Source organism: Doryrhamphus excisus, linkage group LG12, assembly GCF_037039965.1.
Source record: "Doryrhamphus excisus strain RoL-2023G ecotype Guam linkage group LG12, RoL_Dexc_Guam_v1.1, whole genome shotgun sequence".
NCBI classification, from domain to species: Eukaryota; Metazoa; Chordata; class Actinopteri; order Syngnathiformes; family Syngnathidae; genus Doryrhamphus; species Doryrhamphus excisus.
The window spans coordinates 15,441,846-15,459,728 of NC_136368.1; the positions used below are offsets into that span (position 1 = coordinate 15,441,846).

A 17,883-nucleotide genomic window follows, 5' to 3' on the forward strand; every position below is an offset into this window, starting at 1 on the left:
ACAATACAATAGAAAGTAAACTGGGACGACTCGAGTAGTGGCAGTAGAGGTTTACTATGCACTGACTGTTGGCAGTTGTGTCCATGAATGCTGACTGCACATGATTTCCAACATGTAAAAACATGAACAAATTTTTTTTCCCTCCCATTCGATGTGGAAGTGGTACATTTTTTGGCTTCTTACTTTGTCATTCTTCACCACTCCATTTGAAATACTTTGAAAACCGGCATCCATCGAGTGTGTCCAGTGATTCTCTAGCTTGGTACAGCCATAGGGGTGTTATTTCATGTCTACAGGGCTCTAATAATGATAAACTCAGTATTTAGATGGTCAAAACCAGTTTTCTATCCTCAAACATATTCTATTTATTTTTATTAAAGCCTACGTCAAAATTCTAAAAATAGATCAAAATATATTACCGTACAGCATTTGTTGCATTGTGGGAAATTTCCCCAGCACATACACATGCTAGATCAACTCTTCTACATCCATCAACATCCTGTTAATTATTCTACTGATTATCCTCACAAGGGTCGCGGGCATGCTGGAGGGCAGCTGTCCTTGGGCAAGAGGTGGGGTACAACCTGGACTGGTCGCCAGCCAATCACAGGGCACATATACTAGACAAACAACCATTCACACTCACATTCATACCTATGGACAATTGGGAGTCACCAATTAACCTAGCATGTTTTTGGAATGTGGGAGGAAACCGGAATACCCGGAGAAAACCCAGGCATGCACGGGGAGAACATGCAAATTCGTGGATGAGTATTAATCTTTTTATGACTGTATTTTTGATGTCCTTCATGTGTTCTGAGTAGAGCGTGAGTGACTTCTTCGACTTCGCATCACAGTCTCGGAAGGGAACTCGTAACACGAGGACCACCTGCCTTAATCAATTGAAATAACAGCCATTCAGAGATGTTTTATTTCCTATCCACATTAATTTGTCATTCCATGTTTGTTTTCTTTCTGATGGCAAAATATGTTTTTATTACGCCGGTTTAGCAAACTGACAGCCTGAAATGAATGTGGATGCTCCCCTCATTCGTTTTCATCGTGGTGATTATTAGTTATGGCAAAACGTGCTGAACTGGATGAGTGGATTCTAAATTGTTGATGGAATGCTAAGTGTCACTTCAAGTTCACACGGCAACACCTTGTCACGTTTCGTGCCTTGCAAAACTCCCTTTTGAGGTGTTATGCTATATGATCTATTGGAATATATCATTCCGCCCGCCTGTGTCCGCATTTGACCTCTCTCTCCTCGTCAGTTTAATCAGGCCCGTTTTGTCCAATCGACTCCCTGCCATCCCTTGTGTTCGCCCACCTGTGTCTTTGTTGTGCCATTAGCTCTGTTGTACTTAGCTAATTGCGTTCTTTCAATCATTGTCACAACCTGTGAGTCCGATTGTTCGCGTCGCCATTGTCTGCTACGCTAACCCCTGTAATCTTCTCCTTATTCGAGGTGGCTTTTATTTCCACCCCAAATGCACACTGATTTTTACCGATGTTTGTCACATTTGTTTCTGATTTCTAGCTCGACATCATGCAATGACCTGAAAAGTCAGACATTAAGATGCCACCATATTGTTAGATAGGTCAGCTCAGTTAGCATTTAAAGCGATGGTGTCCAAAATGGAGCCCCTGGGTCATTTCCGCAAAGTAAGATTCAATATTAATACAGTATTCCCTCGCTCTATTGAGATTTACCTTTCACAGATTCGATTTTTTGTTGATTTTTTTTGTGCTTTTATTAGGCTGTGCTTGGCCCTTTAAGAATCATTGCATTGTTGAGTTGAGCGTCTCACTCTCTCTCTTCCCTCTGTTGTCTGTATGCACCGCCCATTGTTTTCTGCAAGCTGTTTGGCTGCAGACCATTGTCAATCAATACCCTTCATGATGCCCTGCCGTGTCTCCTGCATGCGTTATCGCAAGCGCGATTGCTTGCTAGCTTGTAAATGTTTGGTTCAAAGAAGTATCAAAGTAGAAGTATCAAAGAAGTATCGCAACAATATGTTTTAACAAGGATACAAAAACACAACAGTACAATGGAACAGTGTCAGGGCAAAAAGGCACGGTCACAGGAGTGAAATATGCATGTGTGACCTAATATGTTTTTGTATCTGACCTGGAGGTTGATGATTAAAAGTCAAACAAAGGTTTGAACTACTTTGAAGGGGACCTAAAGGAGACCTATTATGCGCATTTTCAGTGCAGTTCATAATAAAGCTACGTTTTTGGAAATGGGTCAATTGCATTGTTAACACAAGTTAAAATAGTTTAAAAATAAACAGTAAGGTGGTGTTGAAGGGGTTGATCACACTGTCTTTGGGAACAGTCACATCTTGAAGGTAAATAAAGGTATCCCTTTCATTCATCATTTATATGCATTTATAATTGTTTCATGCATTTAAAACTATAATTGTAAAAGTTTTTTTGCTAGTCAAACATGACATGAAACGATCCATATTGTATGCTAAGTGAAAAAAAGTATGCAAACGGACAACATTTTGGCATTTACACACGTCTTTGTCTTCTCAACCGCCTTAAACGCTATTACTCAATGCCATCAATGGGTGAGTAGATTCATTTACTTTAGTTGTTATCCAGCGCTTATCTTCTTTTTACACTTGTACGACAGAATGTTAAAGGTGTTATGATGGCAGTTCTACATACGGCTTTTCGATAGCACTAATGTATAACTAACCACTAACATACATTATTTATTATTGTCGCATTAATATATATATATATATATATATTTGGGTCTAGTGGTTAGCGCACAGACCTCACAGCTAGGAGACCAGGGTTCAATTCCACTCTCTGCCATCTCTGTGTGGAGTTTGCATGTTCTTCCCGTGCATGCATGGGTTTTCTCCGAGTACTCCGGTTTCCTCCCACATTCCAAAAAACATGCTAGGTTAATTGGCGACTCCAAATTATCCATAAGTATGAATGTGAGTGTGAATGGTTGTTTGTCTATATGTGCCCTGTGATTGGCTGGCGACCAGTCCAGGGTGTACCCCGCCTCTCGCCCAAAGACAGCTGGGATAGGCTCCAGCACCCCCTGCGACCCTCGTGAGGAAAAGCAGTAGAAAATGAATGAATGAATGAATACATATATTTGATATGTGTTTAGCTTATTTTTCCATCCATCCATTTTCTATGCCACTTGTCTTCACAATGGTCACAGGAGTATGCTGAGGCCTATCCCAGCTGACTTTGGGAAAGAGGCGGGATACACCCTGGACTGGTTGCCAGCCAATCGCAGGGCACATACGTATATACAAACAACTATTCACATATATGGACAATTTAGAGTCGCAAATTAACTTAACACGCTTAATTTTGGAATCTGGGAGGAAACCAGAGTACCTGGAGAAAACCCACAAATGCACAGGGAGAACATGCAAACTCCATTTTGACGTATTCAACAACATGGGAGTGATTCTTTCTGACACAGTTTGATACCTGTGCTGTTAAACTATTGAGGACAAAAAAGGGTGCAGCTCAGTTCTTTTGTGCTGTAACATTCAACACACCCGTTGCCAAGCTACCCCAAATGCAACACAACAAACAACGAGCGCAGCACATGCAAAAAAAAAAGTCCAAAGAAGTCTAAAACCCCGAAAAACTGACATTTGGAGGATAGTAATGTTGAAGAGAGAGCAACAGCCCTCCAGACATTTCCAACAGACACACCCTGACATTTCATTCTTCTTTGCTCTGATTCTGGATGCTTTTTCACAGATGCCACAGCCGCTGTCTGCATTTGGGACAAAGGTCACACGCCTTGCTGCATTTGGCTGCAAAAGAGTTTCATCTGAAGATAACACCAGCAGGAGGTTAAGGAGTTTTCACAAAAAAGCTACAGGCCAACTATTTAAAAAAAGAACCATATCAAGATTATTAATATTAGATACAACGGAATTGTACTGCTTGTTTCTCCTGCCACGGTCTAAACTAAAGTAATTTATTACGAATAACGTAATCGCTTTAAAAAGCAGCATAATTGTTAGACATCAAACTATATGCATTTGTGTGTACTTTATTTGGTCTTGCTCGCTCGCCGTACAACCGGAAGTGGCATGCAGGAAAAAAAACCAAACAAACCGAAGCAGATTTATTTAGTCAATAAACGCAGTGAATTGAAATGGAAAGTGAAGATATAAAACCCGGCACTAACGACTCACGCTGTGTATTTTTTAACACCCATTCTGAGGATCACAGATGCGTAAGTAGTTCACGTCGGTACACTTTCACAGTTAGCTTGTTGGCTCAATATAATGAATGCACTGACGGTGGGCACTACTAGCGCTAACAATTAATTGTCATTAATTAAGCTTTAATTGACCAAATTTGACCAAGTAAGGGATTCCCCTTATAATGTTATTGGCACATGTAAAACACGCCGCTAAAGCTAGCAGCATATGCTAGCAGCCACCGATGCTAACATTAGCCTCTAAGCAAAACAAACATCATCGTGTGTTACCGGCTCATGTTTGAATGGCAACACGTTTTCCCCCCTCCGGGATTGAGCGACGTTATTTGTTTTGGCAGGAAAAGAGTTTGGAAAGCGCTAATATCGCCTTATCTTCTCGGAAAGATAAAGTAAGTCAATTCAGCTATGTGTATTGAATGAGGGAAACGTGAGGACTCAAATGCTGGAAGCATTAATACACACGGTGCTTTATTTGCCCACGGTTATACCCTTTAATAACATTCAGGTTATCTGCAAAATACAAAGTTCTCGTTTAAAGAGAGTAAAAAAGAAAAACACATGAAAAAATGTCAGGAGCGCTATGCAGGCCTAAGACAAATAGTCAACAGGTAAACTTGTCGCTACCTTGAGCTTTTCACGCGTGTTTATAGTCTGTATTAAAATCATATCTCATCGAATGTCTATTTCATATATAGTTGCTTATTTTCTCAACTGCAGAGAGTATGATTTGCCATTTTTTAAACCCTTTTTTAGGAGAATTTGTTTCTTTTGCAAAGATTTAGATTATTTTTTGTTCTATGTGACAAAGCAAATAGTTACTAGTATAACATCTCATAATACAGTATATCTAATTAATAATGAATTATTAACATTTTTAGAATAAACCAAGGTGAAAAAAATGAGCTAGAACGGAAATTGCCCTCAGGCTGCACTGTGGATATAACTGGCTTACGTAAAACACATACAGTCATGACAAAAATCCAATGTTGTCTTAATTAGTAGATTTTGTACAAAAGCATTTTTAGTATAATACAGTAGATTCCTGCTAAAAATGTTTATTTTTGACACATGGCTCGCTTCTCTCCCCCCCAAACCCTGCTGATCGCTGGACGCTGATTTTCTCCTCCGATTTCTGATCAACATTTGCAAGAAAAGTGCCTGTATGTTTTCTTTGGAATGTGGGAGGGAACCGGAGTACCCGGAGAAAACGCATGCGTGGGGAGAACATGCAAAGTCCACACAGAGGTGCCCAAGGTTGAAATCGAACTCGGGTCATCCTATCTGTGTGGCCTGCGCGCTAACCATCACTTCAACATGCAGCCCTACTGCGGTATGGTATTTTTCTGTAATATTTACTAGAGATGCTCCGATCAATCCGCCAGGAAGAAGCACATGATTGGATAATGATCGCCAGCCAATGACAAGCCAATTTGGAGTCGCTAATTAACATGTTACAATTAGCATGTTTTTGGAATGTGGGAGGAAACCGGAGTACCCGGGGAAAACCCACTCATGCACTGGAAGAACATGCAAATGCCACACCAAAGGGGGAATCGAACCCAGGTCTTTTAGCTGTGTGGCCTGCGTGATAACCATTCGGTTAGCTCGGGTAGCACGTTAAAAAGCTTTAATACAACATTTGAAAAACAAACACGTTTTCATCAGTCAAACGACAGCTAGCACAGTCATGAGCCACGTAGCCATGTTGCCACTGCCGGTATTTCTGTATTTTAGCTGCAAGGATCTCTTGCTTTTCTGCCATTTTTTTATGCGCGTGCCCGTCCGCATGGTTAGAAAAATGTGGACGTGTGCAGAGCGGAAATTTTCCGCATGAAAGGGGCCGCTTGAGGGGGCGTTGGTGTGAAAAAGACGTCATTTGTCCGCACGGATTGTGGAAAGCATAATATACCTTTTAAGGTTCACCTGTGATATACTGTATGTTCTCTTCAGAAAGTAATTAAAATATGGTTTTGTCTAAATTAGGGTTATTTCATGGTTCCTTTTTTCATATTGCTTCAGCCAGGGATTCTGGGTCTCATGAAAAAAAAAAAATCCCCCACCCCACATTAAATTGATTAATTACTCATTCTATTAGTAATTACCTTTTTTTTGGGACCTTGGAATTGTTCTGACCTTTCCTCTTTATACGCCACCTCTGGCCAACAGCACTGATCATAAATACATTGGAAAATGTATCAGTATCGGACAATTTCAGTCCTGGATGATCAGTACTGTATAAAACCCTTATCAGGGCATACCTATTATACATAAATAGCTTAAAATATCTTATCCTACTTTAATATGCTCTTTTTATTATTTTTTTATGCTGGATTTAACTTTTTTCAGGTTTATGTCAATGTTTAGCAGCATGACTTTCTCTTTAAACGCCAATGTAAAGATCAGCTTTACAGATAAAAATGTCTACCATTGCACATTATTATTTCTATGAATGCATTTTTACAATAATATTTGGTTCTTTACTTACGTCATAATTTGTAAAATTAATGATTTTTTTATTAATTTCTACACCTTTCCCCCCTGGAATCTGTTGTCTGTACTGCATGCATGCAATAACAATTCCTTTTTAAACTTCAGCTTTACCGATGACACATTTACTCAGCAAGGGGTGCATATTTGGGTATAGATAGATGTCTAAAGTGACACACTGTGCAATCATAGTTGTCATATTAAAGGTAAGAGAGCAATGTAGTGGAACCACCTGTTATTTCGGGTTTGGCCTTTATTTGAGCTGAGGCCAAATACCCTATATCTGGCAAGGCAAGTTTATTCATAGAGCAGAATTCGTACACAAGGTAATTCGTAGTCCTTTACAGAAAAGAAGGGTAAAATCACTTCATAAAATCAGCCCATAAAAATATAGACCCATTCTAAAATCAAACAAAATTCCATGAATCATTACATAAAACAAAGTTTTAAATGAAGAGCGCAGTCCTTTGGAAAAGGACATTCTTTCCAAATTCGCCCTGGGCTTAGTTTCACAGGTAAAAAAAAACGTTGTCTCGCTATAGGCTGCCAGTTGATGTGTGCAAAAGGCCATGATGCTGTATAGGTGATTGTGCTGACACGCCTACTTTAAACGCAGCAATGCCACTGGCACATTGCATTTGTGGCATGACATGCATATTTTTCATTCCCTTAGTTCATTTCTTGGCTTGTGTATGCTGAACATTCTTCCCGAGTTGCTATCAGATTAGTTTCGGCCTGAATTTCCTGACATGTCAAATAGATCACGTCAGCATTCGTATTGCAGGCCATTTGCATTCTATGGACAAACATCCTCCTCATTTGCAACCTCATTGTGATCACAACAGCGCAAGCTTGCACACTTTATTTATAGTAAGAACCTCATAATAACTAATTGCCTCTCATTTCCAGGTGGTGATATTAACAGTAAAAAGAGCCACGGGAACTTTCTCTTTGGCCGGATGGTGAATATTACTTTATGATCTCTCATAGTCGATTATGATCATTATTGCTATTTGTGAAACTGTGACCCCTGTGTTAGTTATTTTAATTAGCAGTATTTATTAAGAAAATCCGTTTATGTGAGTTGTTGGCTTGCGGTTTGCAATACATGGCCTGAACAGAAGCGGCATTCTTGTCAGAATTCTACCTTGACACGGATAATAATGCTCAGTTTTATTATTTAATAGCATTGGTATAGAATAGGGGTGTCCAAACGTGCATGGGTTTTCTCCTGGGACTCCGGTTTCCTCCCACATTCCAAAAACATGCTAGGTTAATTGCCGATTCCAAATTGTCCGTAGGTATGAATGTGAGTGTGAATGGTTGTTTGTCTATATGTGCCCTATTTGTCTATATGTCTTGCCCAAGGAGAAACATCCAGTTTCTATGCCTCGTATCCTCAAGGGCACGGGGTAAGCTGGTGCCTATCCTAGCTGACTTTGAGGTGGTGTACACCCTGGACTGGTCGCCAGCCATTCACAGGGCACATATAGACAAACAACCATTCACACTCACATTCATACCTATGGACAATTTGGAATTGCCAATTAGCCTAGCATGCATGCTTTCGGGAATGTGGGAGGAAACCGGAGTACCCAAAGAGAAAACCCACACACCCATAAAGCATTTATTTCACATGTTTCATCTGACTCACAAATAATATTGTGTTGATGATGTCATGTCCTCTCTTCATAGCATCTTCATGCTCTTTGTGATCTGGCTTCTTCGGCGCTACCACTCATTGGCACAGGTAAACCTGACATCTTGTCCAGCCTGTTTTTTTTTTTGTGGGGTAATTTCAAGTTTCCGGTTTGTCTTCAGTTGCACAGCAGATGCGCTCAATTAGTGCTGGCAAATTTTTGATATGATTGAAGGCCAGTTAAGGGATGATATTAATCACACCTGTGGGGTTAATGGACTCGTCCGTTGTGCTGAGATAATGACCTGTAGCCCTCCCGTGTCTTTCTCCGATGCGCCGTTTCCCATTCGACTTAGTAATGCATGTGTGTTAAATTGACTTGATTAGATAATGTATTTTCTTTTAACTAGCGGCTAAGGGGTGTCTGTTTAGTCAACCGCAGAGAGTATCGACCTTTGCCGTTGCTGAGCTTTGATCTACGGATTGTTGCATATTTTGATAGCAATAAGAATATAACTGCCCCCCATGATCAGTGTTTATTTACGTGTTTTTTTTTGTTCTTGCATACTACTGTTAGTCAAGTGAATTTGTAGGCGGAGCTAATGCTCAAGCAAATTCCATCAATCTGTAAGACCATGCAGATGACTAGTTTGGTCTAGTTTCGTATCTTTTCACTAATTGTAATATGGTTTTCAGCATTATTACAGCCCTTTTGGATATGAAATAACACCCCATAGTCCTTTTTACACTTGTATTACCCAATACAGTATACATAATAGAGGAAAATAAGCCATCTTTGACATAAATTAGATAAGATAGACTCACACGTCAGAATTGACAGCGTACTTCCTGGTGGCTATCAATGTAACGTTACTGACATCTAGAGACCGATGTAGTATAGTACTAAACTGCCACGGTTTATGGTTAAGGAGAGACTCAGGATGTACTTCTATGGCTTTTTTAACAAGCAGAAAACACATGCAATGAACGTTCACACAGGAGCTGCTGTCGGCCACTCTCTTCCCTGCTAACCTGCTGGCACTCAGCTAACAGTAAACACGAGCGGACATTACACATGTCACTCACAGATACTGTATTATACTTCATATCACGCCATTTGAATGCCTTTATGCTTGAAAATACTTTATTGAGGCCATTAATATTTAAAAAAAATTCTTAAATATGCATATATGTTTTACTAATAGATCGTATTCAACTATGAAATAGCGATCGTGTATTAATGAATAATAAAAAAACCCGCCACAGAGTGAGGCCGCGATATCCAAACCGTGATGTCGTGAGGGACGACTGTATGTACATAAAATGCATCCTGTACATTAAAAACAACAAGGAATTAATCAACAACGAGTGCGGCTCATCGACACTATGAAAGCTGGTTACAAACTCAACTCTGTGAGGTTAAAAGAAAGAGCAAAAAGGAAAAAGAGAGAGACCAATGAATTTCGATTATGACAACAACGCTAACTAGCTGGCTGATGTCAACATAAGCGGGTTCCTATGCACCTGATGTTCTGCCAACTAGTGGCTGCACATATTATTTCTTTGAGGTGGCGGTGTTTTTAACAGATTAATAGAGACACGATGACGGTGTGACGCGATGACACAATGTGAGCGGAGGCGCCAGTTGTTGATAACGAGTTGAACATTTTGCAAGTTTCCCATAGGTTGCGTGCGGTGCGGCTAGTAAGTCCAGCAGGTTTGTCAGGTTGAGCCGCTCTCCCAAAGTTATCCTCATAATCTGCGGTAAAATGACAGCTTTAGCATGGAGCTCAGGATGGATCCTCTTACCTTCGGACCAGGTCGCCGCCAGTCACTGTCTCCTCCTCCTCCTCCTCTTCATCCTCCCTCCCCCCTCCCCTCACCCACCTCCATCTCCTTGCAAAGGTTATCCGTCAGTCAATAGTCTTTAGTGCTTTCCCTGCATGGCCCTGCTGAGCTCGTTTCCTTCCTCCCTCACAACCCCCCCATCCCACAGCCTTGGCGAAGGTCGTCGTCTGACATGTATTGATGAAAGGTTGTGTTTATTTGCACCTCTTTTTCCCGTGCCTGCTTCCTACAAAGCCTGCTTTAAAGCTGTCGATTATTGCAATCACACAACCAAATGAGTTCAGCGTGCGGCGGAGAGGGAATGACAACATATCCTGCTTTTCTATTCTCCTCCATCGTGTGTCTTGTATGTCTCCCTTTTTTCCCTTGCCAAATTCTTAGGGGACCGGAAGCCCCCGAGCTCGGGGGTCGGCTGTGTCTCCCCTTTCAACTCCTGCCAATTGGTAATCTATTTAGAGCGCCAGATAACAGCACGGGTCCCCGAGTATTGTGCTGTAATTAGGTTTGCTCTGATTGGTCTTTGGAAAGCGGTGTTGACAGAGGGGACGGCACGTCTCGCAACCAACATACAGTACATAGGGGACTCATTTATTTGTCATTTGTTTTGTCACAGAAGATGATTCTCAGCTTGACTGTGGCGGCCTTCTTTGACAGCCTAGCATATGTCATGGTCAGTTTCTTTTGTCTATTTTTTTTTTTAAACAAACACATGTAATTGTTTCTGGTTTCCTCCCCTTTCACAATGTAATATTTTTTTCTTTCCCCCCTAACTCTTCTTAGAGTGAGTCCCAGCCGGAGGGAACTCTCTGCGACTTCCAGGCCTGGTGGCTAACATATTTTGGTAAGATTGACTCATAAAGCTCAATACAATGACTATAGGAATAATGGAAATGGTTCCATGGTCAAACTGTAAAAAGCTTAACACTTTTACACTGAGTTAACGGCCCTTAATAATGATAATAATAATAATCAGATGACTTAAGTCCGCATGTGATGATGTGTGATAAACAAAAATTCATATTTCTACACAAGTTTTCCCATAAAAAAGTGGATAGAAATAATCTATTCTCAGTTAAATCTATCATGACTATAAAATCTTAATTAACTGTACACGTTTCAAAGCAACATTCTAATGACCTCAGGTGTCAATACAAGTGTAAAAGTAAATTAACAGTAAGGATGTGGTACAATCAAGTTATAACTGTAGTTGCCATACCAAATGAACCAAAATATTACGACACATCGTTACTAAAAGCTGAAAATGGATGAAAGTTTTCACCTTGAAGATTTTCCTTGAGACTTTGGCGCGTGTATGTGGGAACTTTTACTCCGGTTTTTCTGCCCTGCAGTCATGCTTGGAATTGAACAGGAGTCTTCCCCGAACTGTTCCCACATAGTTGGCAGCGAGGGCCTCGATGCACGTGTCCAAGTAGCGCTATTACTCACACTTAATTGAATAGGAAAGATTCCCTATTAAACGGAACTTGCCATCATGTGTTGACAGTACTCTGGCAAGTACACAAAACTTTTTTTATTGTTGTTGTTTAACTGGTGGGGAATTTTATGAGTCAAAATAGGGAGACAATTCTGTTTAGAGACGCTGATTCCAATTTGTTGGCTTTTCTAAACCGATTTTCCCTATTGGAAATAATATAACGTGTTTTTATCTGTTCCAAGCTCAAACGATCACCGTGATGTATACTTTAGCTTTCGGCAATAATGTGAGTAATGTTTTACTTATTTTTTTCATACATGATGGAAGAAAATATAAAAAAGAAAGTCCATATTCAAACGCAAAAGTGAAAAAAAAAATTCTCAGCTGTCATAAAACTGCAGTATTCACCTTTTGAAGATGTGAATGGAGGTACAGGTACAGGAGGGTGTTAGCGGAGTGATACTGTCACCCAGTGGCCTTCTATAGGCATGGCATTGTTAAAGCAATTAACAATGTTGTGCCATTCATAATTAAATAAATACATGTATTTATGTTACCATCTGCCTTGCTTATGAGTATACTGACGAAGCAGCCAGACCTTTTATGTTGCTGCTTTAAGTTCAATTTCCAGTTCTATGGTTATCGTCACACTTTTTACCTATTCTATATTTGGTACCCTTTTCTGGTAGCATCACAAGAACATAAATAGGCAAAGAAAAAGCTAAATATACTTAATGTTTCATAAATGTACTTGTCACAAATGATGATCTGAACTCCAAATTGTGCCACTTTTGGGATGATGAGAGAAACACCTCAACAAGTGGTGCATTCATACCAAAATCAGCAACTATTTGCATAACGCGCCCTGTAAAGCAGCCCTTAGGGCGATGATGCAGCACTCTGCTACGACTCAGCACTTTTCACACACCCTCACCAAGAATGCCACACCCACAATGGCGATGGTGGTGTAACACATGGGAGTGAAACGGTGTATGTGGTATTATTGGCTTCTGAAGCAAATACCAAAGTGCATAATCACCCTTTGAATCCTGGTGTCCACCTTGGAGATCATTTTCCTCCAATGGCACTCTGACACCAACGTTCCATGTGCATTATTATATAAGACCTCACAAACGTCAATAAACCCTTCACATTCCTTCAGCCATTTTATTTGATCTTCACAATGGAAATTGCTAAAGGAATGAAAGGTATATACACTTCAGAGTAGTCCGTGTACAGAATGATTATCAGGATAGTCAATACAGTGAGTACCAAAATAATTGCCTACATTCGAACATCATGGTCTGGGGCTGCATGACTGCTGCCCTCACTGAGGGTAGTGCAGTTCAACGTTTAGCTCTATGATGACATAACTAGTGGAGTTGGTAGATGTTAACTCCTTGGACTTCTCCACCTTCTTGCAGGTTGAGGGTGCCCCACAGGTGCTCAATTGGGTTCAGGTCTAGAGCACTCCATGTCATTTACCTTCAGCTTCCTCAGCAAGGTCAACTCAGTGGTGTGTTTGGGATCCTTATGTTTGAAACCTGCCATGCAGCCAAGTTTCCCAAAGGAAGGGGATCAAGCTCTGCTTCACAATGTCACAGTCCGTGTTGGAATTTATGTTTCCCGTCAATCACTCAAGTTGCCGGCGGCACTCTTGCAGCCTCAGATCATGATGCTACCGCTACCATGCTAGATGCAGTTACTTTTGTGTTTATTTGTGTTAATGCAAAATGTAAATGTCATCATTGACGATAAACGAAGAGCTCTCCAGGGTCGGCAGCACTCATACAGTCCCAGAACCTGACGACACCAATATGCTTGATTGTAGCCAAGACGCAATTATCTTGCTACTTGCTTATCGAGACAATAGTTGCTGACTTATTTTCACGGTGATAGTAAATACACTGGACACTTCAATATATCCAAGTTTACTTTCTGTGATATTATCCTTTGAAGATATACTTTAATAAATATAGCTGTGAAATGTGACGGGGTGTTCTCACTTTTGTGGGATAGGATAGCCTACTTTAGTCCTCCTGCAGTTTATTGAAGCCAGATGTTTTCGTCCGCAATTATGAGGCCCCTTTAGCCCCGGATTAGCATTGGGATTCTTAGTTAAGGCTTGCTGTTAATACTACTCTTCAACAATGCTGCTCTTTTTTTTTTTATTGCTCTCACAGGCAAACACACACGCTGAAGCGGATGCAGGGGTAATGGGCGTTGAGTTAGTGCTGCAGGGTTGCTGCGAGTCAGCTCGCTTTATCACGAGCATCCTCACGCTGGGGACAAACGGCTGTACATAAACCTGAACAGGCACTTTGTTCTGTGGCGTCAAGCCTGGTGGGAGCCGCCGCCGCCGCCGCCACATCACCGCTGCGCAGCGCTTTTAAATTCCCGCCAATAAAATGTTATGAAATGTATTGGAAGGTGCGCCAGTTAAAGCAAAGATCTGCTCCAGTTGTCGTTATGTAAGATGCGTTTTTGCTTGTCCTGGGGAGGGTGATTTGTTGTGAAAGATGACAAAGACAGCCGGCCTCCTTCCTTTCTTAGTCAGCGCATGCCATTCCTGCTTTGTTTTGTGCACGTATGTGTGTGTGTGTGCATGCGTGTGTGTGCGTGTGAAGCTCCGGGAATTCATCATTGTGACGAGCGTCCTTGCCTGTCCTGTCAAGAAAAACACACACAAACAAGAAAGGAGGTAAAGGAAGGGGGGGGGACACTTTGTTTCAGGCTTTCTTTTGTGTCTTGAATTCCACCATGTTGGAATCCCACTGCCGCTGTCTCTCTTCTTCGCACCCCCCACCTTCTCCTCGCTCCCCAGCTCCCTCGCGCCCCCACGCCGCCGTTATCTCCCTGTGCTTTTTTTCCATAGTTCATCGTTATCTCCCTCTGAGCTCCCCCGCTCATCCATCACCATAAGCCACAGGTTTCCCTCATATTACTGCAGAATGGGCATCCATTCATCAAAAAATGTCACATATACATATATACGAATATGCACACACACACACACACACACACACATATATATATATATATATATATATATATATATACACACACGGCATATAGGGCTGTCAATCGATTAAAATATTTGATCGCGATTAATCACAGTTTAATCCAAAGTTAACTCAAAATTAATTGCATTTAATCGCAGATAGAAATACGTTTTTATTTATAATAAGCAGGAGAAATCTTTGTGGTAAACAATTTGATATGCAACTACAACAATAATTACATCAAATTTTATGTAAAAGGATATCAATTTCATAACTATGGGCCATTATTCAAAACAATACAGTCAGCAAGCATATTTTTGTAGTATTATTTTTCTTTATTATTTGCATATTAGTTCTTAAACATGCCCACAAACGTGCATTGTTTTCTGATGCACAGAGGAATGTATGGATGTATTTGGATGTATTTTCCTCCTTTTTCCTTTCACCTCATATTTGCTCCCAAATGCAGATACTATATGGGAATGCATAAAGCTAAGATTTGATGACTTTGAGTGCTAATGTGCATAATTATGGTACACAAGCTCTCTGAAAAACAAAGTCCACCAAGCGGGATGATGGCTCTGCTTTTCATTTGGTGTTGTTCCTGCCATAGTTTTATACAATACATCATGAATAGGATCAGTCACATTACTATAATGTACGTATGTTTTACCCAGATATTAAAAATCTTCCCTTAGCTAGTTCCATGCTAAATAGCTAATGCTAGCACAACACTGGACTTCAGCCAAGATCATCAGCTGTAACTCCAATTTTAACCGGCAATTCAATGCAAAAATCAGCAGAGAGATGTACAAATGTAAAAAAAACACTGGGTAGTTGGAACACTCTTATGCTAAGGTAGCACTGTATATGACAATAAAAACAATACCTGCTCCCAATCTCTGGCAGGCGATGTAATCCGTGATAACGCAAACACAGCGACAGTAGATGCAAAGAGCAAGAGCCGTCTGCCAGGGCTTTGAAGCCAACTTTACCAATCACAATACTCTGTTCTTTCTCCATTTCTACTCAATATTTGTTGAATTACTATACTTCAGTCAAACTACGGTGTGGGCGAAGGGTCAAACAGGAGGAGCGCACATTAATAGCGCGTCAAAAAATGACCGCCGTTAAAGGAAACTTCCGTTAGCGCATCATTAGCAAGGTCAGATACCACAAACAGTGATGTTGTCAACATCATCAAAAATGTTGAGACGTTTTTCTTGGTGTGGATTCCAACCTCTGTCTCGCCTCCCTCTACCTCTCTGCTCGTCGCCATCTTTAGTCTTTAATAAGTTAACATAACTGACATTAATTGAGATCTATCCGGCTGGAAAAGGTTCGAAAGCCCTTTCTAAAGCTTTGGGACACCTGCAAACCACAGTGAGAGCCATTATCCACAAATGGCAAAAACATGAATGTACATTCACAGTGAATGTACATTTGTATATGTATGTGTAAAAACACACAAATAGACATAAATCGGCAGGAAGAGGGCAAACATTTTTCAAGTCACTGTACCTGTATACACATTTTGTTGCATTTTTTTTTTTTGTCGTCTCTGCAGATTGGAGTGCCTTGGCCTGGGTTTGCCTCATCACGCTCAACCTGTACTTTAACCTGGTCCGGGAGATGAGCACAAGCAAATATGAAATGTGAGTAAGGGTCAATCAACTGCACAAACACCGTGCTTCTGCCACGGTGCCCTCACGCGAACTTCCTGTAGCTCCGCCTCCCGCCCCCCATTTTCCACAAGGCTGAAAACTGAGGGTTGGCAGGATTATACAAAAACAACACAGTTTGGTGGAGACACAGGTTTTAGTGGACTTGTCCCCTGTCTCCTTGGGTGCCTGTGGGAGAAGAGTCCAGTCTACCATACAGTAAAGCTGTGACCCCTGAGATTTTGGACACCCCTGTCAAACACATCCGCTTTTATACTACACGTATGAAGTGTTTTGGAATATTCTGAACTCTTGCTTCCCAACCAGTAAGCATAATAATGGAGATGTGCCATGGCCTTGTCGTGTAGCACAACCTCTTCTTTGGACAACAAATTAGTTGAGTCAATCACACACAGTGCCTCTGCTGGTTACAGCCAGGTAGTGCACTCTGATCAAAAACCCAAATATGACGCTAGACAGTTTATTTTCACTTTTTACTAGTTGACGTATGATAGCATGGTACATTTACATCATTTTATGATTCCTCCTTGTCCCACATATTGTAATTAAATTATAGAGTGAGGCTTGTGTAACCCAACTGGTCTGCCACAACGTATGCCTGGGCCTTGAACCAGGATCAACAGATGAGAGTTTAGCAGTGCTAGCCTATATGCTAAAAGCCCGACCTGTTAACTTATTCTTCACCACGGCTCTTGAAGGCATCACGGAGTAAGGTTTACCAATTTATAGGCCTGTAACAATATCAAATTGTCACCCAACCCAAATTCCCACACTCGTGTTACCATTATAGGTCTCGGGCTGATACTGACACTTGGGGGCATGATACCTGGCCTGATACCAGACAAACCATGTGATGATCTTATTATCACATACTATTTAATCATGAGCTTATTATCATGTACTATTTAATCAAAAGACCATTTTGTTTCCAGAAAATTTTCAGTTTATTACATGTATTATATCTAAACAGTGTAAACTGTGTGTTCACGCTCGTGCGCTGTTCTCTGATTGGTTGTTTCACGGGCATGATACCAGAGCAGCGTGCTCTGAGTGGACAGCTACGGGGGCTGATACTGGACATGGTTAAACTCTATATTTTATCAGTATCACTGCCCTGGGCTTTGACACAGTATCATTTCGGCCTTTTCTCGTATCATTCATGGGCGGTTTCTAGGGTACAGGGACAATTAATACTGTAGTATGTGATAATTCATGTTAGCGTATACTAGCTCGGGAAAATAAGTGGAACTGCTAGCTACCATAGCTAGTAGCTAGTAGCTCCACTTCCACAAAGAGGCTGAATGAGATGAGATAGCATTTTTGCCGTTCATTCCACTTACGTATATAACCCGTGCGTACAGATAGATACAGAGTGACCCCTCTCGTCATCCAGCCTGTGTGTTAATTTGTCGAGGGCGTCATAATTATCGACCTGTTTTTTTATTTTGATCGTTATCGTGACAGGCCTACCAACTTACTTTTGTACAGCGACACTTGCTGGCATTGGTTCCTTGTTATGTTGTGGTTAACTACGATCTTATGTGGCGCCGTGTGTCAAATGG

At 41.0% G+C, this 17,883-nt stretch overlaps 1 protein-coding gene across 2 annotated transcripts in view; it reads left to right on the forward strand.

The window, feature by feature from the left end:
- The first annotated feature begins 4,089 nt into the window (after positions 1–4,089).
- The window catches only part of LOC131135587 (cyclic AMP receptor 1), a 75,205-nt gene continuing 61,411 nt past the window's right edge, over positions 4,090–17,883 (forward strand). Inside the window, exons 1-6 of one of the 2 annotated variants that reach the window (XM_058081672.2) lie at positions 4,090–4,240; positions 7,625–7,677; positions 8,411–8,465; positions 10,816–10,872; positions 10,983–11,043; positions 16,207–16,294. In XM_058081672.2, coding sequence (XP_057937655.1) covers positions 4,160–4,240; positions 7,625–7,677; positions 8,411–8,465; positions 10,816–10,872; positions 10,983–11,043; positions 16,207–16,294 — 395 coding nt within the window. In that variant the 5' untranslated portion in view covers positions 4,090–4,159. The remainder of the gene's footprint in view (positions 4,241–7,624; positions 7,678–8,410; positions 8,466–10,815; positions 10,873–10,982; positions 11,044–16,206; positions 16,295–17,883) is intronic. The other variant, XM_058081676.2, reaches the window with a different exon arrangement.